General features: G+C 41.2%; 2 protein-coding genes across 10 annotated transcripts; both read right to left on the bottom strand.

The window, feature by feature from the left end:
* Positions 1 to 184: 184 nt before the first annotated feature.
* On the bottom strand, positions 185 to 5576 carry LOC124065385 (complexin-3-like). The gene is made up of 5 exons (XM_046400744.1): positions 5461 to 5576; positions 4078 to 4998; positions 3460 to 3799; positions 1898 to 1985; positions 185 to 1409 (listed from the first exon to the last, which is right to left on the bottom strand). The coding sequence occupies exons 3-5, from the start codon at positions 3690 to 3692 to the stop codon at positions 1185 to 1187; spliced, it is 546 nt and encodes a 181-aa protein (XP_046256700.1). The 5' UTR covers positions 3693 to 3799; positions 4078 to 4998; positions 5461 to 5576; the 3' UTR covers positions 185 to 1184.
* clk2b (CDC-like kinase 2b) lies at positions 5082 to 22934 on the bottom strand. 9 transcript variants are annotated; one of them, XR_006844397.1, is made up of 19 exons: positions 22496 to 22934; positions 20800 to 20868; positions 20584 to 20726; positions 20426 to 20501; positions 20221 to 20335; positions 20041 to 20134; positions 19257 to 19324; positions 19079 to 19157; positions 18845 to 18968; positions 18569 to 18755; positions 17164 to 17359; positions 15968 to 16134; positions 15787 to 15829; positions 15406 to 15490; positions 15239 to 15325; positions 12694 to 12784; positions 12541 to 12607; positions 12334 to 12450; positions 12110 to 12128 (listed from the first exon to the last, which is right to left on the bottom strand). XR_006844397.1 is itself a non-coding variant. In XM_046400731.1 (17 exons), exons 1-17 carry the CDS (start codon positions 22549 to 22551, stop codon positions 14605 to 14607), a joined length of 1803 nt encoding a protein of 600 aa, XP_046256687.1. In that variant the 5' UTR covers positions 22552 to 22934; the 3' UTR covers positions 14175 to 14604. The 9 variants fall into 9 exon arrangements, 8 of the variants coding, with proteins under 8 accessions (XP_046256695.1, XP_046256689.1, XP_046256690.1 ...); XM_046400731.1 differs by lacking the exons at positions 12110 to 12128; positions 12334 to 12450; positions 12541 to 12607; positions 12694 to 12784 and adding exons at positions 14175 to 14708; positions 15026 to 15135; XM_046400732.1 differs by lacking the exons at positions 12110 to 12128; positions 12334 to 12450; positions 12541 to 12607; positions 12694 to 12784 and adding exons at positions 14602 to 14708; positions 14937 to 15135.
* Between the last annotated feature and the right edge of the window lie 80 nt (positions 22935 to 23014).

Below are 23014 nucleotides of genomic sequence, written 5' to 3'. Positions count from 1 at the left end.
AACCAGTGAGTCCAGCTCGTCAGAGACGTCTTTAATTCAAGTTTTTGTTGCAAGCTAATAAAGCGTCTACTTATAAGTTGGATTTTTTTCTTTCATATGTATAAAAACTCTTGAGAATCTATTAACACACCAGTATCGGCACAATGAAAACAAGAGTAAACTAATAGTTTAACATGTGGCTCATATACAGTACAATTACAGTTTGGCCCATATACACACATGGTACAGAGTTTTCTCAGTTAATCATATATATATATATATATATACATGTGTGTGTGTGTGTAGAGACAGAGAGAGAGAGAGAGAGATGTGATGGATGTGTTGCCCTGAGGTTCCTTACTTGTGTATAGATCACCCACTTGGATCTATAATAGTTTCATTTACAGAGACGTGACTGTCCTGTAAGGAGAAAATGGCTACAGCACAGCTTGTGGATTCTACGAAACAAAATTATTACAGAACAACAATTAGAATTAGAGTAAAACAAAACGAGGATCTGAATGTGATGAAAGTGTAATTGGTCCTTTCACAGAAGACTCATTATGAATGTCATATTTATCAATCAATACCATTACTGTATCGTCGGTAAGTTAACTCTATTGATAAGGTTATTGATGGGGAACTAATTATATTTACAGGTTTGACTGTGTTATCATTGCTACAAAAATTATGTACAAAATGAAAAAGTGATGTGTGTGAAACAGGCAGTAGTGGAAAACACTTTTACTCAAGCGCTGTATTCAAGTACGAACCTGAAGTACCTTTTATGCAACCTTTTACCTCTGTTCCACTCCATCTCAAAGGCAAATGTTGTACTTTTTACTCCCCTACACTAGTCTGACAGCCTGAATAACAATAACACCTCAAAATCTGGTGATTTTGAACTTAAAATTCTCTGATAAACTTCAGCATAAAATTCTACTTCTTAAGATAAAATATTAAAAACCCAAATTCACTGTCACAAAGAGAAAACGGGGCTGTTTTTTCATGAACTTGTGCATCATTAATATTAATCAGTTAACAATAGTAAAACACTGACAGGGACTGTTTTTCTGTTTTGACTGTTGATACTATAATCCCTGGTGATGTAACATGCTGAAGCACATTTTGTGTGCGAGCAGCAGTCATGTTCGACAGCGTGACAGTATGTCGGTGTACTGATCATCCCTGTGATCACATATCGATCACATGACTTTACAGTAGTCCCCCCTGGCCGGTGTGGGAGTGGACGTCTTGCTGTGTTTCCTCCCTGTGAGTGCGGCTGTGCCGAAGCCGAGGCCTTGGAAGGCGCTCAGCAGGTTGAAACTGTTGTCCTTGGTTTTGGTTTCAGGATGAATGATTTTCGACAGCTCGCGGGGGAGCGACACTTTACCTCCAACGGACCTCAAGTGGTTCGTGTCCTTGGGGCTCTAAACGTGGAGGAAAAACAGACGAAGTGGAGGGGTTGGAAAGGTGAACATGTGGCAAAAACAAACAACTTGATGCTACGCTAGCATACAGTATGGATAGCAAATAAAAATACAGCCGTAAAGAACAAGCATAAAGTTTGATTTTTGAAGGTTTGACAAAGAAGGAACACTTTAAATATGATGTACATGCGTCCACAAAGGCCTCTAAATTCATGGTGTCGGTTCAAATGCCTGCATCTGAACTTTGTGATAGAACATCACTCTGAAAAACATCTCAATTCTGTTTGGAAATTTAGGAAAATATAGAGAGACTCTGTTCAAGACTGAACAGCACACAGTTTGTTGTGAATCAGGCTGCGTTTTCAACTTGTTTGAAATCTGGTCAAAAACTTTGGGAATTTACTTGTAAATAAGAAATGAATGCAAGTGTCTGGTAAACAGTTTTTCACATAGAAAACATTTTCAAAAACCAGATGTCAGAGACAGACCTCAGACAGCTGATATTTTCTCCTGAAGTGAGCTCTCATGGCTGCTCTCTCTGCGTTCTTCTGAGCGTTCATGGCCTCCCGCAGCTTTCTGCAAACACAGAAGGCAGAACACAAACACAGCTGACATAATGCAGACGGGATGCATTCAAGGTCACGTCTCTGCAGCGGCACAGGTGACTGACTCGACTGAATTTAGCTGTGAGAATCAGCAGCTAACAAATGTCACACTGAAAACATGTGAATTCAAAGCAAAAACATGCGCCGTGAATGATAATCCAGATATTAAAACATTAAGTTGTAATATTGTGTTAGTAATACACATACAGTCGTATTGGCTGAATAATCAGGTGCAGATATTTGGCCTTATGGATCTTAGGTTTATCAGTTCATCTGGTTGTAGCTGCTCTGTGCAGTTGCAGACTTTCTCTCCACCTCCCTACACCTGTACTTTGAGTGCAATTAACTTGCTAAAAGAGCCAAAATACACAGTAAACAAAGTTAAAGATGAACTTGACTGGTAGAATTGTTATTTTTTTTTAATCACATTTTCTATAAATTGCATTATAATATTGTTTCTATTGTATATTATAGTGTTTCTTATAGTATTGTTTTAATAATGATGTAGTGAAAATCTAGTATCATGACAGCTCTATTATGAATTATTTATGGAGGGTATCAAAATACATTTACTCAGTTGCTGAGTATTTCCATCTCCATGCATCAACTCAACTTCTTTTTTGTTTACATTTTAAATAAAAAAATCTTAATCAGTTATTTTCAAGACTGAAGGGTTTACACACAAAAAATATGATGATCTTGATGAGTGAGGCTTTGAAATAGATCAGAGTTTTTCAAAGCGAATAGCAGTGAAAAATATTACTTCAGTCAGTACTCGGATAATATCAGATTTTCACTACAAGATTATTGGTACAAATTCACAATATTGGTGAGAAGCTTTGAAAAAGTAATGCTAATTCATCTTTAGCTTTGTTTATTGTGGGTGTTTTTTGTTTTTGGGGGGTTTTTTTGCAAATGAATTACACTCAGAACATGAGTCGGAGGAGAAAGGAAGAGCATCTGAAACCAAGAAAACAGCATACAAAAACAACAATTCCACTTAATGATGTTGATGACACAATAACATCAACATTTAATTTTGGTTATTGTCAATACCTGTATATTGCAACACTCTTAGTTATTACATCAGTTATCAAAAGGATGTGATGGAACAGACTAAATGTGTGTGACATTTTGGGGGCCATTTTCGCACTTTCCCAGAATCAGTGACGAGACTGGGCCTCAGGACAGAGCTTTTCTCATGTGTTTGCTCTGAAGTTATGTCAAACAACAATATCAGGCTACCTTGACTGAGTTGTTGAGACATCTTTACACATTGCACTTTCAAGCACATTTAGCTAAGTGATTCAGAAATAACACTTCGCTACAGGACTTTAACTTGAAGTGTTTTTACAGTGCAGTACTGTTACTTTTACTTCAGTGAATGTTTCTGAATACTTTCTCCATCTCCACCTGTTGTGTTTCCACACTGTGCTTCCACTTGCCTCTCCTTCTCCAGGTCTGCCTGGTATGAGCGGATGAATGACGGGTCTCTGGGGTGTGCAGTTTGGAGAGGAGGGGTCCTCCCCAACTTCCTGCCTCCTCCTCCTCCTCCTCTTCTGCTCCTCTTGTTCATGCACTTGGCATGCAACTTCCTCTCCTTCACCCTCGACATACAGCTGCTCAGCTTCCTAATGGGCGTCCTCAAGGACTTCTTCACTCTCACTACAGTATCCATGATGCACCAGAGGTCTCAGGATGAGAGGGAATGATCACAATGCTACTTCACTGACAGATGATGGGTGGATATGGAATGATTTTCTCCTTCGCTCATGTTTTGTTGCTCTGACAGGACAAAGAGACACACACACACAGTGTCATGTCTGGTGGTGGCAATAACTCAGGCTGAGACAGGACAAGGACAAGGACAGCATTCAGACAAGGCTCAGACACACAGACTTAGTAATCACACTCTCTCACACAGCGCAAAGATTGTACACGCAGATGAAGTATCTGTCATCTAGAGGATGAAGTGTTTGTCATCTGAAGGAAGGGGAAGTACTAAAAGTGAAATATTGAAACCTCAAAGAGACTAAAATTAATCCAGTCCACAGTTTTCTTACCTGTGCAAGAGGCCACAGTTGGCCGAAAGCTCACAGCACAAAATCCAGATAAAACTCCAGCCAGATGGCATCTGCTGCAACCAGGCAATCCAACAAAGCTTTAAAGCACAGCAGAGAAAACAAGAAGAAACAAAAGAAAACCCTTCACAGGATTGTGCCTGTGCTCTTCGGCTCTTGCAGGAGGAAAATTGCCGTTTTCTAGTCCAAGTTTCAGCGTCTGCTTCTTCTTCTCCTCCGGCTCCAACTCTTCAACACCTATACAGCTTACCACTTAAAGTGCTTAATGGGGGGAATCTCGTTAGCCGTGGCAGGGAATGCACCTGATGACTCACGTGTTTGTGATGAGGATTTAGAGACTTTAGCTGATGTCATGTTGAGTGACACATGCTAACATCATTCTTGTTCCTGTGCGTGCTCATTTGTGCTTTTACAGTACTCCAATAGCTGCATTTGGTTTATTTCATCAGGAGCAGAATGCAGTAAAATCGGAGAAGATGTGGGGCAGAGATAACAAACACTGGCCTTTGTCTGTCTCTGTCTCTGTCTGTAACTCAGATTTTCCTCAAGATAAAACCTCCGCCTTTTCCCATTCCTGTGAGAACAATCAGTGTTTGGTTCACTGGATATTCAGAGATGAGCAGAGATTTGTAGAAAGGAAATGAAACAAGGAGACACCTGGGAGATGGACAGAGTCTGCCCTGAGACAGCAGCGTCTGAGTCCCACAGAGATAAAAGGAAAGTATTGATCAATGGGCCAAACTTGACCAAAAAAGCTGCCTGAAAAGGAAGTGACACCAAATTCCTCCATCGATCCCAATTCATCCACCAAACAAAAACACCCAGGACAAAGATCGAGAAAAGAAATAAGAGCTTACCTGATTTTAACTGAAGGTGTTGTACTGAAGAAGACAGCATGTTCATCTGCACACACACACACACAATGCATCAGATTATATTATTATATTTTATGCAAAGCTCAAAAAAGAAGGCCCAGAGAGTCTGAGTCAGAGTTCTAAGGGATTTATTAATGTACAGCATACTGTTTGTCAACATTTATAACAATCTAATAAACACCTGTTTATATTTTCATTCATTTATTTCAGTCATTCATCTGCTTAGACGTGAGCCTCCGCTTACAGCTGCAATACCTTATAATGCTGTCCCTGAAATATTTATATATGCCTGATAATGATGAATAGAGTGACAACCATTTATATTCACAGAATTTGTCTCTGATTTCCTTTTGGTACATTTTTAATGACTAAATATCTTTGAACAACACCCCACAGTAAGTTTCGCGCTCTATGAACTTCTCGGCTGCCCCGCTTGGCAGTGAAATCGCTTACACACACACATACATGCCTTGTGAACACTTTAACAAACCCTTGTGTCCCTTCGATTCTTTGCCGCCGCCGCCCAGAACGCTTCAGTTTCTGACAGCTGAGGAGGCTTTAATCCTTTAACAGGATCACCAGGAAGAGCCACGCCTCCTCGAGCTCCTTCACAGAGACAGACCTGGGATCAGTTTACTGCATCTGAGGTGCAGGCATTTACAACTGAAGGGAGGGAAGTTGAGTTGGACTTGTGTCAGCAGGTATGGGTCACATACAGGAAAAGGGAGAAAATATTTTGTTATTCTCCAGTTTACTGCATCATGCTAAGCTGGATCATTTAAAAAACAAACAAACTACAAGCCCAGTAACTGCTGCAAATTCACAATCAAGCTTCTTTTTGACAAGCAATACATATGTGGTCAGATCCACTGTATAGTGTTGAGTTGTGTGTGTGTGTGTGTGTGTGTGTGTGTGAACCAGAGCGTCCATGCAAGCCCACCATAAAGAACCACTTAAGGGATTCTCGGGTGGATCAGTGTCAAACACGTGAAAGGCAGTCACTGATACCAGCACCAACACACACACACTCACACACGTTCCCATGCATGAACTCATGAGGGGCGTGTCTTCTGGAGCAACAAAAGGTGAGCTAAGTACTAATTTAATATGAATTAAAAAAAAAATACTAAATATGTATGTCGTCACAACTACACAGAAACATATTAGCATAATGACCTAAATACATACAAACACTAGAACATGTCGCTTTAAACAAAGCCAGTGTGAGCATCAGGGGATTCGCTCTTGTGCTATGGGAACGTTATGAATACGCATTTAAATTTTATTTTATTTAAACAGAGGAGTTAAAAGAGACTCTTCAATTTTAGTGCTGTGTGAGCAGTTTTTATTCACATTAATGTAGGGCCATGCTGGAGTTGTGTAATTTTAGTTTGCAGATAATTCATATGAATGAATCTGAAAAAACTAACTCACTGCAGTTATTTTTTGTCCATTGCAGAGAACAGTAAACGACAAGAGTGATTTATAAAGAAACGTTTTGGCCCACAGATTCCACAGTCCTGTTGGTCTAAGGTCGGAGCAGATGCTGACACTGTGTCCCGTGGGACGGTCTCAGCATGTCCACTTTAAACCACCTGTTCAATATATTCAGTCAAGGCCTCAGCCTCCAGTCGCCACATACTGATGCTGCAGGTTGTTTTGAGCCAGGCGTCCCTGTTTTTGCCTGTTAAGTCTTGTCGTGATGACCTTAATTAGACAGGGTGAGGATGAATAAGATGTTTACATTCTTCTGACACACAGATTTGACATAGTGCAGCTGTTTTTGACTGGACCTACAAATATGAAACATCTGTCCCTGATTTACTGAATGAGTGATGAAGTTACACGACTGGTCATTTAGTGTTAAGAGTTTCCACACTGACTCTCGCTCAAACAGTCATGAATTACATCCTCAGTGGCACGTTGGCCATCCAGCTTGTTTTTCTTAAGCATGTTAAGTCCCGAGATTTGAACACGGTAAAATAAATCTAAAAAATTAAAAAACATTCTGCATAAATGTCTTTGTGGTAAAGACCATTCTAAGTATAATAGGAAATGCCTGTATACTATTGATCGTTTTCTTGAAAATCATGCTGTATAGAACCCAACCTGTTGTGAATCTCCTCCTGCTCATAAAATATGAAAACTTAAGAGTGTTATAACAGTTAAATATGAGTTAATAAAACAAAGCTATGTTTTGAGAAACAGCGAGAAATGGGATCAGTTCTACATGCTAAGGTACACTGATTTTCTTCATCGAGTCTCCATGTAAAAATGTCTCCTTTAATTTTGGCTTTGGAAGCAAATCACACACACACATACACACTTATACACAGGCTCACTAATACATTCAAGTACACACAACCTCCCAAACAAACACACACATACCCACTTCAGAAATAAGGTCTCACTCAGTCACACACACACACACACACTGACAATACGTCTCTCAGCTCGGCCAAGGCAGAAGAGGAAAACTGGCAAGTGTGCACGCTCACTCATCTTTGTGACCATACTCTCTGCTGAGCTACACTCAATCAAGATACCGAATGATGACTGCCGGTAAAACGGCAGTTACGCGATGACTGTGTGTGTGTGTTTGTGTGTGTGCGTACAAATGGGTGATGAGCTGAGAGGCCACAATCAAAACACGACAACAGATGAAACTGTTGTGAACAACTAAAGAACTCATAACATACAAAGTTTAGTACAAAACACAAACAAATTATTGTCACAAAGGGACGGAGAGCATAAAACTGAAGAGATACTAAAAGGATCACATAGTTTAGGCTTTTTGTGTCTATATCTTCTAAATTTTAGAGATAAGGTTTTCTTCATTTTTAGCATTTGGAGCATCCTTGATCTACTTCCATGTTCTGATCGGTGTTTAAAAGACAATGCTCAGTGTTTTTGCATGTTTTAGCCCATTTTCTCACATCCACATTTGTTGACTTTATCAGTTAACCACTTTGAAAGCCGTACTGACGGATTTGTCTGCAGTTTCAGGTATCTGATCTGATAGCAGATTGATGAAACTTGAAGAAGTCATGTTTTCAGATACATTATTCTTCTGATGAAACACTTTTTAAATCAACCTGCACTCATTACAGTGCAATGCAAAATTAAAGCAGGTTCTTAGAGTCCGCTAAATGATTTTCAATCAGTGGTTGTTCTGCTTGAAAATGTAGGAAAATTGTAAGTTGCAATAGTGTCTGTTAAAATGCAATGATGCTTAGCAGAATTTCAATTATGCATACCACTCAAATCATCTATAGTCATTATTTTACATTAACAATGCATCATCTTCTACGTGAAAGGGTCAGTCATAAAAGCCAAAGAAATCGTCTCTGTGACTCTGTGCTTCCTCTCAGCTCCACAGAGTTTCACTGCTTTCCAGCTCACACTAAACTGTTTCTGGTTCAGCCTCGCCACGCTCACCAGGACCATTTCAACTCTTAAAAAATGCTCTGTTAAAGACTTGCCGCTGAATATAATGGTACGTTTAACATCTAAAGAGCCACATATTTCCCTCAGGAGTGGTGAGACCAAAACCAGAGCTACAATAGAGTGAATACTGGACTTACATTCACTAGGTGGCCAAATGAACATTTCTGTTACTCTGAAACTACTGGGGATAAATAAATTAAAGAAAAGAGATCAGTATTGTGCTTTACTCTAGTTATTTAGCTTGAGTGATCGATGGTGCTTACGCTTTCCCTGAAGTTACCCCTGTAACCCAATCATCTGCTTGGTGTCAAACAAATCCTCCTTTCTCTGCTGCTGTCACATGTCACTTCAGCATCTCAGTGACACGACCCACGTCAACCCCCATCACTTCCAGTTTCATCAGAGCCACCTGTCCCTCCAGATCATCAGCTATTCTGTTTTTCACCTGTTCACCACCTGCATCTGTATAAACCCCATGTATTTCCTGATATCTCCTTTTGCCCTTCTTTCAGTTAGTCCATCCTGACTGAAATGCACCGTAAAGTGTACATGGTTCGTAGCTGAGGAACTAAAACTTGCAAACACACTGGTATGGTCCTCATAGGGTCAGGTAGCTCTTCAGGGTCATCTGCTAATATCACAGCTGTTCCTCCACATTTGACTCCTTCTGGGATGATGGAGGGGCAGGAAGAAGGGATGGCAGAGAGCAGAGGAAAGAGAGATGCGCTTTGACGGCTCGTACTCCAGCATCCTCTCCAAGAGATTAAAAAAGTGGTGGTGCTCCGTCCCTTGTGATAACAAATACTCCTGGGAATAAAAAAAAAAAAAAATCACAGATTGGGAAAGAAAAATGTTATGTGGGGGAGTTAATATACTTGGCACATGTTTAAAAATGTGAACAGGCCTCAGCTCACCCTTAATGGTTTGTACTTGGCTTTCACGTAGCGTCCGGCCTTGGAGGACTCGCTCCAGTCAAGACGCCCACGGTGGAAATACTTCTGCTTTCTGTGCAGAGAAAAAAATGTTTTATCAGATAGAGTTCATGAGTTTATTTGCATGTGTGAGTAACAGTGTTACCTGCTCCTTTGGATCATTCTCTGAGGAATTGGTCCCTGTATTCTCTCCATCATGGCAAGATGCTCCTTATTGTCATGAGTCTGTGAGTCAACACAGATGTCATTGGTCAAAGAGATCAGAATCACAACTTTATTTTAAGCATGGAAGCAGAAGAAACACACATGTGACCTGGTAGAGCGTGAAGCCTTCGTAGTATTCAAACAGGATGCAGCCGATGCTCCACACATCACAAGGGTGACTCCAACCCAACTCTGTGAGAGAGCGAGAGAGAGGAGGGACACAACCTTCAGAAACAAGTCGACAGGCCTGACGTCTCCTGGTTACTCCCCGGTCTAAATCAACACCTCTTACCCAGTATGACCTCTGGAGCTCGGTAGTGACGTGTGGAGATGATGGCGGAGTGGTGTTCGTGGTCAAAGGTGGCGCTGCCAAAGTCGACAAGCCGCACTGTGGTGTCATTGACTCTCCTCTCATTGCACTTCTGAAGAAGACAAACGGAGCAAACTTAACCACATCATCTATTAGACAACTAATTGGAAAACTGGTCTTATTGTAATGATTTCGGATATCATTTCCATCGCTTATGATGAACACTGTAGCCAACAACGTGTTTGCTGAGGTTTGTGAGTGCAGCAACAGCACTATCACAAAGTCTCATAGTGCAAGAAACATAAACAGCGAGTCAAACAGGCTGTAAACAATGCAACAATGCAAACTGAGGCGACGAAGCTAACATCTGTACAGGCTGTTTGGGGTTAATTAACACAGATTGTGCAAGCAGTCAAATTTGTGCTAATGACACTTGGCGAAAATTTGCTTTGCTTATATAAAAAGTTAATTACCAATGTTAAGAGGAGCTAGTAGGTGGGTTTGTAACATCTGGACAGACGCAGGCTAGCTCTTTTCCCTGCTTTTGGCCTTTATGCTATGCTAAGCTAAGCTAACAGCTGCTGCCTGTTTTGTATTAACCCTACTGACATGAGAGTGGTATCAACTTTCTCACCTAACTCTCAATGAGAAGATTAACGCCTTTGCTTTCTATTCTAAATAAATTTATTTAAACTGGGGTTTTGTTGCTTTCTGTTGTTTGCTCAATTTTGCTGACTTGAGGATATTGCAGCTTTCACAGATCTTACCTATAAGCACAATATAATGAAAACCTATGGGAATGAGGGCCAGAGCTGAGAAAATAAGACCCATTTTCAAAGATGCCACTTGTTCTACTGAGGTCAGCAAACCCACAGTCCTCATGGATGAATATCTGTGCCTAAAGGGAACACATGCCGGTGGTTCACAGGTTCTACCGAGCAAAAATCTGCATCCAAATGGGCAACCATGAAGCAGTCCCCCAGGTTGTTCCGCCTGCATCAATCCTGCATTAATCTTATTTATTCTCGATTGTCTTCAAGGTCCCAACCCACACACCCGAAGTTGTTTCTAACCTTCTCAGCGTTGTATATGAGGGAGTAGTCTGAGTTGACAAAGAGGATGTTCTCAGGCTTCAGGTCAGTGTGAGTCAGCTTGTTGTCATGGAGAACTGCAGTGGAGACAGAGGGAGGAGGGGAGAGGAGGCGAGAGTGCATCAAGATTCATCAGGAGAGAGCCAACGCCCTCGTCTGTCTGTTTTCTGTTGGTTCAACAGTTAAACATCCTGATACATCTGTGTGTGTGTGTATGGAAGGGGTAAGCGTCAGTGGAAAATACAGTGGAAAGTTATAAAAAACCCAATGATGCCAGTTTGTCTGCTGAAAAGTTAGCTTTGTTAAAAACTCTGGAATCCATCAGCGTGTGCTGTGTTTCAAAGTTTTGTAGTTTTAATGGTATTCCCATCTGCATAGCAACCCAACAACACAAGATTTCTATTTATGTGTCATAAGTGATAATTAAGGTTCCCTTCCTGTCAAAAATGTTTCTTTCTGTTCCCTGTAGCTGAAAGTTTGAGCTTCACTGTGTGGAGTGACATTTGTGTGAAGGTATGTATGATACTTTACGGCTGTTTTCACATTCATTGCTAAATTGTCTTTGTGCTCAATATAAATCAGATTTTTAGAGCCGTATCCTTCACACAGGATTTGTGACATCATCAATAGTTTGGAAGCCAATCCTGTGTGACGTGGAAACCTAAAGCCTAAATCTAAATCATATATTCTAGAATTATCAATGAGGGATAAGAGAATAAGTGCCAAGGACTTTAAGTTTTATTTTACGTAAGCCTTAATCCACGTATGGAGGGCATCTTTAACAATTGAGTTATTTATAATATAGTCTTACTAATAAGTTATAATCCTTAATAAATTTGCTGTTTTTCTCAGCACCAGCTGCAGAACCTGCTCCTCCATGACCCCAGGGCCAGGAAAGATCAGGCAGACCCCACAAAACGCCTGGACAGAAATGTTTTTGTATCAGAGTGTAAATGAGGAACCTTCATATCATCTCCAGGTAACAGTCAGCCTCTAAATATCTACCTGGCGTGTTCACAGCTGCCTCAGTGTGACAGCTGTGTGGCTTACTGTCATCACTGACACTCATCCACAGGCACAAGAGGGAAAAAAAAAGCAAAGTTGTGCATTTAACGTGATGCATATTAGACTCACAGCTGACGGCGTGACAAATCTGGTGGGCCATGTGTCGGATCTGTTTAATGGGATAAGGCAGGAAGCTGTTTGCTTTCAGGAAGTCAAAGGTGCTGAGAGACAGCAGCTCAAAAGAGATGCACATGTGGCCGTAATAGCTGAACCAGTCCAGCATCTGCACACAGTGACTGTTGTGGGAAACAACACAGAGATGAAATGTATAAGACAGAAAAAGAGTCATCACATATCACAGTTTAATCACTCACTGTTTGTTGTCTGGATCTCGCTCGCTGATCTTCTCCAGCACATTGATTTCCAGTTTGGCTGCTTCTCTGTATTTCTCCAAATTTTTAATGATCTTCAGGGCAATTCTTCTTCCTCCTCTGTGTGTTAAAAGATTGTGTTTAAAAGTAAGAAATGCTTCACGTGTCGCGTGTTGGACCAGTTTTCATTATCAGATGACTCCTGTTTACCTGCTGTGGTCCAAACATTGAACGACCTTCCCAAACGTTCCCTCGCCTAACGTGTCCACTATCTCATCTGTAAGGCAGATTGAGGTGAAATTAAAACCAGAGCATCTTTACAGTACGAAGGCTGTCAACACTTCAAACTGAACCGATACCTACATCGGTCTTCAAGAACGTCCCCACTTTTGTAGATGAGGTGGCCATTCTCAGTGTCCCTCTCAGTGTCATCTGCAGCCTCATCGCTGCGTCGCTGGAGACAAAGACAAGCAAATTTATGCCAGACCTTAACCCCACTGTCCCTTTCTTCACTGTCCAACTAAAGATGGAGTGACATCTGACCTCTGGGTCCTAAAGGGCAAAGGTCATCAGCTGGATTTACCCCTGGCTATGACTGATGCATTCACACATGCATTCAGACTGAAAGGCATTTTAGTTCATGTATTTCTTTAAAAGTTAACATTCTCTAAATGAGATGTAATGAGCAAAAACAAACGCTCCCGAATGCGATCTTATACACAATAAGGTTGATCAGATCCTGGTGACCTGAGCTTCGTCTAAAGGAGGTTAATAAGAAATGTCAAATGACTTCTGGCCTCTTTGGAGGAGCCGAGGCTCTATTTCCATCCACATTCTGAGGCTGTTATTAATATGAGAAGCCCAGCATGTGCTGAGGAGACATTTACTGCAGGACATGTAATAGACAAGCAAGGGACACATACAAACACACAGTCTGCATGGGATCAGTTATTAGACTACTGAGGAGCTTAAGAGAGAAAATGACCACATAGATAAGCAAATCATTTCAGGTCACAAGTCATCTGTGATGCAGAGGTGATGATTATTTATAGTAGGAAACAGAAACAAGAACATACACAGAAAGTACTCACAGAGAGGCAGATACAGATACAGTCGAGAAAACCCTTATAGAGAGAGTACAGCTCTGTCTTTCCCATCGTGCAGCAGTGAGACGCTCACAGAGGAGCTCGAGTGGAAGGCAAGATGATGGAAGATGAAGGCAGGTGAAGCAGCAGCAGCAGCAGAGAAACTAGACCAGGAGGAGTTCAGGGGAGAAAAAGAGGACAGAGGACAGGACAATGGAATATTAAAGCAATGGCACAGAAAAACCGGAGGACATGGGGTTGTAACAAAGTAAAAAATAGCCTGCAGCGCTGTCAGCGGAAACCAGAAGCGAAGGAGAGACACAACTACAGTCTAGCCACACAAAACCGACAGAAAGAAAAAAAAAACCTTTAGAAGGATAAAAAAAAAGTAAACATCAAACTCTGCAGAAAGTGAACAAAGGAGCTGAAGCACAAGACAAAAACAGAAAGTGACAGACAGAAACGAGACGAAGGAGGAAGAGGAGGACAGAGTGAGAAAGAGAGAGCTGAGACAGATGCTAATAATAAACTTTGGTCACAGCCCCCTGAGAAAGTCTTTAGAGGAGAATCAAGATGTGGCCAGGGGTGGGCGGGTGGGGGTGTCGGAGGGGAGATCCAGTTTCACTCAACTTACTTACTCTCCTCCTTGCACCTCCTTAACCCCTGCGATATGTTTTGCCACACCTGTCCTGCCCTGCATGCTGCACATACCTTTCAATATACAGTGCGTGCTTTCTTTACATAAATAACTGACACGGCTCTAATAAAACTTTTATTTTGTAGCTCAAAGGGACACTTTGCTCGAACAGAAGAGGTGCAAATTTCAGTAAAAAAAAGGTTAACAGTAAAAACAGTTATATTCAAATCTCATAAAGCTGGTTGATAAAGTTGGTCACCGTGGCAAAAGGGACGAATGATGTGAAACCACGCTTTTGGAAATTCATCTACTTAAAACGGGACGTGAAGTGTTTTAAAAACCTGAATAATCTCAAACAGGTCAAGACAAGACACACCAACAACAAGTCTTATGAAGAGATCAGTGACAAAACATTTGATCACTGTGAATACTTTGTATCAGCTTGTTCGGTGTGAGCACAGAAAACATCAGAAACAGCCAAACAGTCTTAACTGAGACAGAACGGTGCTGTTTGTGTTGGAGGCTCAGGGTCGGGCGGGACTCGGGTGACCGTCACAAAGCCAAGAACACCTCGTCGTAGTTGGGTCCAAGTAAAATCGATATGTCACCATAAGGCTCGTCCTGCTCCACACTTAACTTCCTGGCTGATAGATTCTCTACAATAAAGGCACATATAGACCGAGTTTAAAACATCCACTATGTGATGAGAGAATCAGATGAACACAAAAGGATCGAGATTACATATAGACAACAATACCCAGCAGTTCAATTATCAATATTTTAAATTATTTTTCTATATACTACACCCTTGGTGTGTCATTGGTCCCAGTCACACAGATGCCAGCAACTTCCAAACTGAAAATCAGATCTCATAACGCACCGACCACATATTGATTAAAGAGCTTCCTCCACTGTTGATCCTCCAGCTTTCAACATGAATAAGGGGAACGACTGGATGACAACTGAAACCTACCCAGCAGCCTCTGAAAAATGCTGCTGACAGTTCTGCGGTTGGCCTCCGGCGGCAGGAGAGACTGAAAAAGCACAGGTGCCACTTCCTGCTTATCCAACTCTGGCTGCAGCCTACACACACACACACACACATCATTGTATTCTCATCTCCATACCGGATCAAAGACTGGGAGTTTCCATTGGTTAGTAATGGTGTTGCCTTTACTGGCATTACCCAGGAGACTCTGCAGCTCTTTCTGGCAACTCGTCCAATGCCTCGGGGATGTCCTGCAGTGTAGAAACAGACCTGGAGACAGGGGACCTGCCAACAAACAAACACACGCACATGAACGTAAGCATGATTGCACTCACACACTTCACACATCTTCCTTTGTTACCAACCTTTCCCTCTCGGGTGTGTACATGGGGGAGATCTCTCGAGACACCTCCCTTTGATCGGAGCCCTGCAGTGTCAGTGAACTGGGGCCTGGACACACAAGCACGCACACACACACACACACACTTGAGAACATTAGCTTATATTCATTCCCTGGAGGCTTGTCCCAACCCCTAACCATAAGTGATACATGCCTAACCCCAACCTCTGACCTCAGCCTAACCCCCAGGGAAGACACAAGCCTGTGCTGGATGCAATACAGTGGAAACACACTAAGCATAATAATTTCACCCCCAGTTATAACACCAAACAAGCTGCCCCTAGTGAGCTTGTTTAAATCCACCATCCACACAATGCAGCGTCATGTTTATTTAAACAAGATTTACCTGAAATATCAAACATCTCAGATTCTGCCAAATCTCTGGGGACCTGCATTCACGCACAGACACACATGATTAGTTTTCCATCTTGTTTTTCAGTTCTCATTGCATGACAAGATCTGACAGATGTCCGGACCCCAAGTCACAAAGACAAACAAAAGTTCTTCTACACTCCCTTATAGCCGACCTCAAATCTCTCCTCCTCTCTTGCGGCCTCCTCGATCATCTCGCGCTCGCTTTCCTTTTCAGACTCGGTGGACTCAGGCCCTCTCTCACCAACCTGCAGGTCCAAGCCTGGGAGAGGCGTCACGGCCGCAGCCTGTCTCCATAGAGACAGCACCTCATCCAGCAAGGCTACAGGAGGGAGAAAAAATAGCTCTGAGATTTATTTTTGAAAAGGTTATCTGAGTCACATCCCTAAAAATAGCAGTAGATAGAAAACTGGAAGTAAAGGTGACATGTGTTACACTTTACTTCAGTAAATAACTGAATTTGATGAGACCACTACTGAAAAAAATACCACTGAGCTTATATTCATACTCATTTTAAAGCTGGTGCCACTGTCAGCTATGGTTTTATTTGTTTACAGTAATAACACGATGTAATCACAATGAATCTGACAACATTTTGATGTTTATTTTTAGCCATGCTAGCTGCTCTACAGATGGCAATGTCAATCTGTCTGTTAGCTGCTGTGGTTCAAACTGAAATGTCTCAACAGCTATTAGCTGGGCTGCCATGAAGTTTGGTTTACAAACATTCATGTCAGGATGTCTCAGGATGAACTGTAATAAGTTTAGTAATCTTTCAGCTAGTGCCATCATCAGAGCTGTCAAATCCATATTTTTCTTATGCTGCCTAATTACATTCTTCTCTGTATTTTCTGTTGAGTAGGCTGCTAATTAGTAATCTCCACAGATAACATTTAGTTAGCTATTAGCATTGCTGTAGATATGCTCTAGTCCCAAAGTGTGATGCTATTTGTCAGCAGTTTTTTTCCATGAGTCAAAACATGAATAAATATTAGGTCTGTCTTCAAAAATGTCTTTACCACAGTCCCAGATCTGCAGTATGAAGCCCCAACACGCCCGCAGACCACCTGCACTGGTGTTTTCTCTCATGTTTTCTGAGTACTGTGTGGCTCATCCTCATTCCCTTCTCCGAAATTCATTCATTTCATTATTCTCACCGGTCCTCTGTGGAAGAGGCCTGTTGCTATTAGTACAAAGAGTTCGGTGACACGTAATTCACAGCAGACAACTTCAACATGGCCAAAGCTTATTCAGCCAGACTGACCGAAAACAGTCTGGCTGAGTGTGGGCAAGCAAGCAAGCGGAGGTTTTAACTGTTATTTTTCAGAAGGAAGATTCTGGGGTTACTGACAGGTGCAGGGGTTGTTGAGGACCTCGGCAGCAGTTGGCATCCTCTGAGAAGGAGGCGGTGGGAGAAGTGGAGGTCTCGTCTCCGTCTGAGGGTTGTCGATCTGCTGCTGCAGCTCCTCCTGGGGGAGCTGAGTCTCCGGGTCAAAGAAGATCAGCTGCCTCTTCCTCCTGGTCTCCACCTCCGGAAGAGGTGCCTCCTGGAAATGGAAGGAGTGTGGGATGTAAATTTATTAGAATTCCTCCAGCTGTCAAATGTAGCCTGGGTGCCTCTTTATAATAAAGCACCATTTGTTATGAGTTTATAAGTTAGTTAGTAAATAATATGCTCATGCTTCATACATGAGTTATAATTAAGAATAACCTTTGGGCTGCCAGGTTAAGGAAGTCCTCCTTCAGCTAGACATTTGGTTTGTCTCTACCCAGGCTTTTCCCTTTGTCTTTTTACCCCTCTCCGGCAGATCATTTAACCACAGGACAGCATTTCATTCAATCAATGTATTAAAGAGGAGGATGGACTTCTGTAAGCAGTCTTGATTGACAAAACAGAACAGCACAGCAGACTTAACAGGCTATGAGATGGTTAAACTGCTGGCCCTTCAATGTGACTTAGTGTTTTTGTGCTTGCAGTTTGAATGTATGGACCGTCAGTGTTTGCCTTGTTACACTCTTGTTTCTGGTATTTTACAGGGTTTCTGCAGGTTTCAACAAGTTAAATTCAAGACTTCTAAAAACATTTTAAGACCAATATTAATGCAATTTAAGACACATTTCACATCCATACTGGCAAAAAACTGCTAAACTGAACCTGCGGTCTGGATTTGGTGATCCCCTCAATGTTAATGCAGAACAATACAGGGTAATGACAGGAGTTGGCTGGTGGCTTTTTATGGCAGCTTTCTGTTTTTCTGACTTCCCATGTGACTCTATAATGCCTCTATACCCTAAATTAGGCGTTTTCCGGCACAAGATGCAGCCGGACGCAAATCTTTCAGCAGGCATCACCCAAATACTAAACACTCACTGAACATGCGCTAAAACATATTCGAAAAAAGTAAACAGAAACAATTTTAACTTCATTTTGCAGTCTATGATTTTTTCTCCAAAACTGTGAGGTTTAAATTCTTACAAATGCATAAAAGTAATGTTAACTTTATAGTCTAATTCAATCAATTTTCAGACCATCATAATCACTTTTAAGACTTTAAAACATAAGTGTTACTTTAGAAGACCACTGACTCAGGCAAACCTGGCAACCCAAGAGTTGTTCTTGTTCATGATGTGTAACTGATCAATAGAACATTTATGAATAACCTCTTCACACACAACTCAAAGTGACAACACCTTTTACCCTTCAGAAAGCGGTAACACATTCTGTTTCTTGAACAAACAAAAGAAAAAAACGGCACCTCTTGAACTGGTTCTTCTCGTTCCTGTGCTGCAGACGGTGGTGACGGGAGGACGGGCAGCTGGACGTCAGCTGGTCTGACGGGGGTCAGCTGGTCTGTAGGGGGGCCAGGCTCCTCCTCGGACAGGCCTGGCACTTCCTGTGGCGACAACATGGCGTCTTCACCAGAGACAGTGGTGGGCTGTAATCTGACACAGATAGAAACACACTCACTGTGTGCTCATGTTGATGTGTGTGTGTGTGTACTGATGTGTTCAGGTACATCTGGATAATTTACTCAATAGTGGATCCCGTCAGCTCTTTTGTCCTCTCTTTCTCCAGGTCTGCCTCTCGTCGGCCCCTTTCCATCTCCGTTTCTTCCTCTTCTCGTGTCACTTCCTCTCTCTGTATCCCTATGTCTTCTGTTAGAAGAGGTTAATGGAAGAAAAAAAACACAACTAACTCCCCCTTCTTCTTCTTCACCTCTTATCATCCCTTTTTGTCACTGTCGTGTCCTGGATAAGCCACACACCTTCTGGAAATTGATCTGTTTGGGACAAGAGGATGTCAAGAGTCTCTGGATGCTGGTCGACAAGCTCCTCACCCTCAAACTAGCAGAGAGAAGAAGACAGAGGAGAGGAGAGGACAAGATGGATGTAAGTGAAAACCAGCAGGAAACGTGTTATGAAAATGCCCTAACTTGCAACTACCTCTGCGGCAGGAATAGTAACAGAGTCCGTCTCTCTCAGAGTAATGGCGTCCGGAGATGCAGTTATGCCTGGGAGAACAATATGGATGATATTAATCAAGATCCACCATTTCAACAACTACACAGGCAACCTCAGCCAGCAGGAGAGCATGAAGTTAATGAAGCCGCATCAAAAGCGTTCTCTTCTGCTGAGTGAAATCTGGCAACACAACCCTTCCTGCACCGCGACATCTGCCAATTAGGTGGATGTTGTTGAAGTCAGTCTGCCCTGACCTGACCTACAGCATGTGTCCGCTATGGGCTGCTCTGTATTTCCACCTGGATTTAGAGAAAATTAGCTCTGTCGATTCTCATGACCCGTATATTGTTGTGTATTCTCTTGTACCAGAACAGATTCTTTAAATAGCCTTTTCAAGTATTTGTAAATCGAAAGGAAAAACTGAAAAATCATAATAAGAAGACCTTGAGTTGACATTATTTTTGGTATAGTCTGGTGCTCACATGTGAACTGAAACAGTTTTGCTGCTCCTGTTTGTATTTAAAGATTATTTCTTTCTTCCTTCAGTGTAATTGATTGGGGACAAAATCAGCAACAGTCCTCATTATGTGTGAATGTGTATTTGATAAATTAATTAATGGTAATATTTCTCAATGTCATAACATTTTAACAGGTTTTGTTTTCTATTTCTACGTCACATTACATTTACATATATCAATTAGTTTGCAATTTATCATTCAAAGAGTTTTTGTTATTTTTGTTTCTGCAGCACATCAAGCCATCCTACCAGTTTCTAATGCAGCAGCAGCAGCAGCAACAGCAGCTGGACTGGTCGGTTTGGGATGCTCAGGAGAGGTTTCTCTCAGGTACTCTTGACCCATCTGACAGATGACAGAACAGACACAGGACACTTATTTTTTTATCAGTACTAATCAGATGTTAAAATTCTTTCCTTGCTTGTGGCTACCTGTATCAGTGTATTGGGACTGGGTAAGACATCCTGCATCACTCCAAATAAAGGATCAAGAGCCCCTTCTGCCTCTTCAAGGAGAGACAGGGCATCAGGGAGGTCCAGAGCTTGTCTGAGAGAAAACAGGAGGCGAAGCAGCAAGACATGGGAGTCATTTTTTTGTGTCTATTAAGTGCAGGTAAATGTCTCACGCTGGTCTCACCTGCCCTGGTCATCCATATCAATCTTCTCGGATGTCCTCTGCTTCACCAGCTGGCCCACGACGGACTGAAGTTCCTCTTGAAGGACACAAAGTCAAGGTCAAGAACCAACGCACTTCTCACACCATCCATTTCCTCCAGTCTGTTATTAGCATCTTACCCAGGAGAATGACACACTGTCTGTGGTAGACGACGACAACGCCATACTGGAGCTGGGAGGAGAGGTAGAGCGAGAAGCGAGGCCGAGGCAGACCAGGCCGAGGAGGAGGGACCTGCTCCAGCACGTAGTTCATGATATCATCGCTGTACGAACGTTAGTTTTAGTGTGAGGGTACACATTATAAATATGTGACAACAACTAAAAATATCTTCTTACCAGGTGCTTTTGACGTTGACTTTTAGGAAATCCCGTCGAGGAACTCTGATGCCTTTTGTGGCAACCAGCCTGCAACGGCCAAAGAGCAGTAATATAAATCTGTTTTCACATTTTACTCAGAGGCCTTCTAAAACCCCTAAAACTGTACCAGGGCTCAAACAAACAGCATAATTAGAGCTGCCATATTAGTCGACTGATGGATTAGTCAATGAAAAGATAATTTGTTGACTTTGATATTGATCAATCATTTCAGGGTTTTTTTAAAAAAAAAACAAAAAAAAAAAGCAAAAATGTCGACCACTTGTTAGTTCCAGCAACTTATATGTGAGGATCTGCTGCTTTTAAATGAGGGTCTTTGGATTTTGGACTGCTGGTTGGACAAAAGAAGTGATCTGAAGATGTCACCAGTGGAAATTCTTTCACAGCTTCATTGACATTTAGTAGACTAAATGATTAATTGATTATTTGTGAAAATAACCGGCATAATGTGTGGCGGCCTTCAGCCAGCAAAGAAGTTTTATCAGGTTTACAAAGCAAACACTTTTGTGACTGTAGTCGCATTGCTAAATACTGATAAATGCATCCACGTTCCTCTAAGATGTACAATTTTTTTGTTTCATATCATAAACTAACTTACTACCTCACTGAAGGACCACAACAAATCAAAGCCAAATTAGGAATAAACTGAAAATTGTGGAGAAAAAAAAAATCTTGCAGGCTGAAAATGATAGTAATTTATTTTAGCACTTTCACTGAAGTACTTTAATGTCGCTCAAATTTTTAATAGCATTTTTATAGCACAGTTGGTGTTTTGTTTGTTGTTTTTTTAATTATGACTTATTACTCTGACAGTGCAAGTAGACATGTCAATAGACCAAATTTGAACGGGAAAAATGCATAAATTAAACTAATTTCACAGTAACATGCAGCCACAAAGTCAAGCGGGATTTTTTTTTCTCTTCCTTTTTGTCAACCATCTGACCTTTGACCTCACCTTCACAGCTGCAGTCTTTTGAAAAGGGGTCTTGAAAGGCTCAGACATGTTTTGTTTTGACTGCAGTATTTATGCAGCCAGACATTTGTTGTCTTTGCCTCTGATGCACCTGCTCTCTGGGCTTTTTGTTTTCATCCATTAAATTTTTCATTTAAGCTCTAATTGTGTCCACAAGTGTGTGGGGGGAGAATCTGAAATTTAGGTTTTAAATGTAAGACAATATTAAAAATATGTATTAAAAATAGTTGGATATTGTTTTACTAATCTAAGTTTCACTTCTTAAAAATACGTCAACAAACCTAAGCAAACATTAATCTCTGTGGTCAGTCTTAAATCATTAAGGTGTTTGACCACTTTATCGATAATTGTCCTGTCCACTGAGATTGAAAGGAAGGTTTTGGCATAAAATTCAACATAAGTGAGCTTGCTTTTAAATTAAAGATGTTTTTGAATATGAAGCAAAAAAATGGAGACATTTAGGAGGATGATAGACTCAAAATGTAGTTGAAAAAATTTACATAAGACCAACTTCCAGACCGAGTTGAAAATGAGTCTCCAAGAGCATTTTTAAGTTTTTAAGTTTTAAGTGGTATAGTTAGTTCATATCAACAAAATGTCTGAATACTTCTTCCCTCGCACCTCAGTGACAGAAACACTAATTTCTCTACGATTAAAAATAGTCAAGGAACATTTTGTACTCACCAGATTGTAGAGAAACATCCTGTATGACGCTTTAAAACTGTTGGGTAGTAAAACATTTCAGCAAAATCTTTCAAGAAATCAATAAAGTAGCAGACGCAATCTGAAAAATAGCAGCTAGTAATCTGCTTCAAAGCTGATTTTCTCCACTGTAGCAGATGAAAGTGTGCTGGTTTATTTGTATTTGTCTAAAACGAGCTGATTGGTCAGCTCCGCTCTGAGCAAATCAAAATAAAGTGCAGTCTTCAACGACTAGTTAGGCCTCAGGAGAGCAGAAAAACAGACTGACATGATTTGTAAATTACTGTTAGTCTGAAACCTGCTTTAACTGTAAACCACCTTTGCAATACAAATGAGAATTTTTAGGACTAAAATCAGGACACAAAATACTTGCAGAATTAAATATTTTGTCAGTATTATGCATGCTGTTCCCATGATGCATTTGTTTAAGTACTCGTGACTTTTTCTTTTTTTTTTTTCATCTTTCCCATAATAATTAAACCAGCTCACTTTGAAATTGCA

The sequence above is a fragment of the Scatophagus argus genome, chromosome 9 (genome assembly GCF_020382885.2).
Source record: "Scatophagus argus isolate fScaArg1 chromosome 9, fScaArg1.pri, whole genome shotgun sequence".
NCBI lineage: Eukaryota > Metazoa > Chordata > Actinopteri > Scatophagidae > Scatophagus > Scatophagus argus.
Note: the sequence above shows the minus strand (reverse complement) of the source record. Positions and strands in the feature narration are given on the sequence as shown.

Excerpts from the sequence above, each read along its gene's own strand:
- clk2b (XM_046400731.1), bottom strand. The coding sequence starts at position 22,551 with ATGTTTTACTACCCAACAGTTTTAAAGCGTCATACAGGATGTTTCTCT. Across the intron at positions 20,869-22,495 it reads GGATGTTTCTCTACAATCTG|GCTGGTTGCCACAAAAGGCA; the intron begins GTGAGTACAAAA and ends TGGCCGTTGCAG. Across the intron at positions 20,336-20,425 it reads GATATGGATGACCAGGGCAG|ACAAGCTCTGGACCTCCCTG; the intron begins GTGAGACCAGCG and ends GTTTTCTCTCAG.
- LOC124065385 (XM_046400744.1), bottom strand. The coding sequence starts at position 3,692 with ATGGATACTGTAGTGAGAGTGAAGAAGTCCTTGAGGACGCCCATTAGG. Across the intron at positions 1,986-3,459 it reads GCAGACCTGGAGAAGGAGAG|AAAGCTGCGGGAGGCCATGA; the intron begins GCAAGTGGAAGC and ends CTGTGTTTGCAG. Across the intron at positions 1,410-1,897 it reads GAAAATATCAGCTGTCTGAG|AGCCCCAAGGACACGAACCA; the intron begins GTCTGTCTCTGA and ends CTCCACGTTTAG.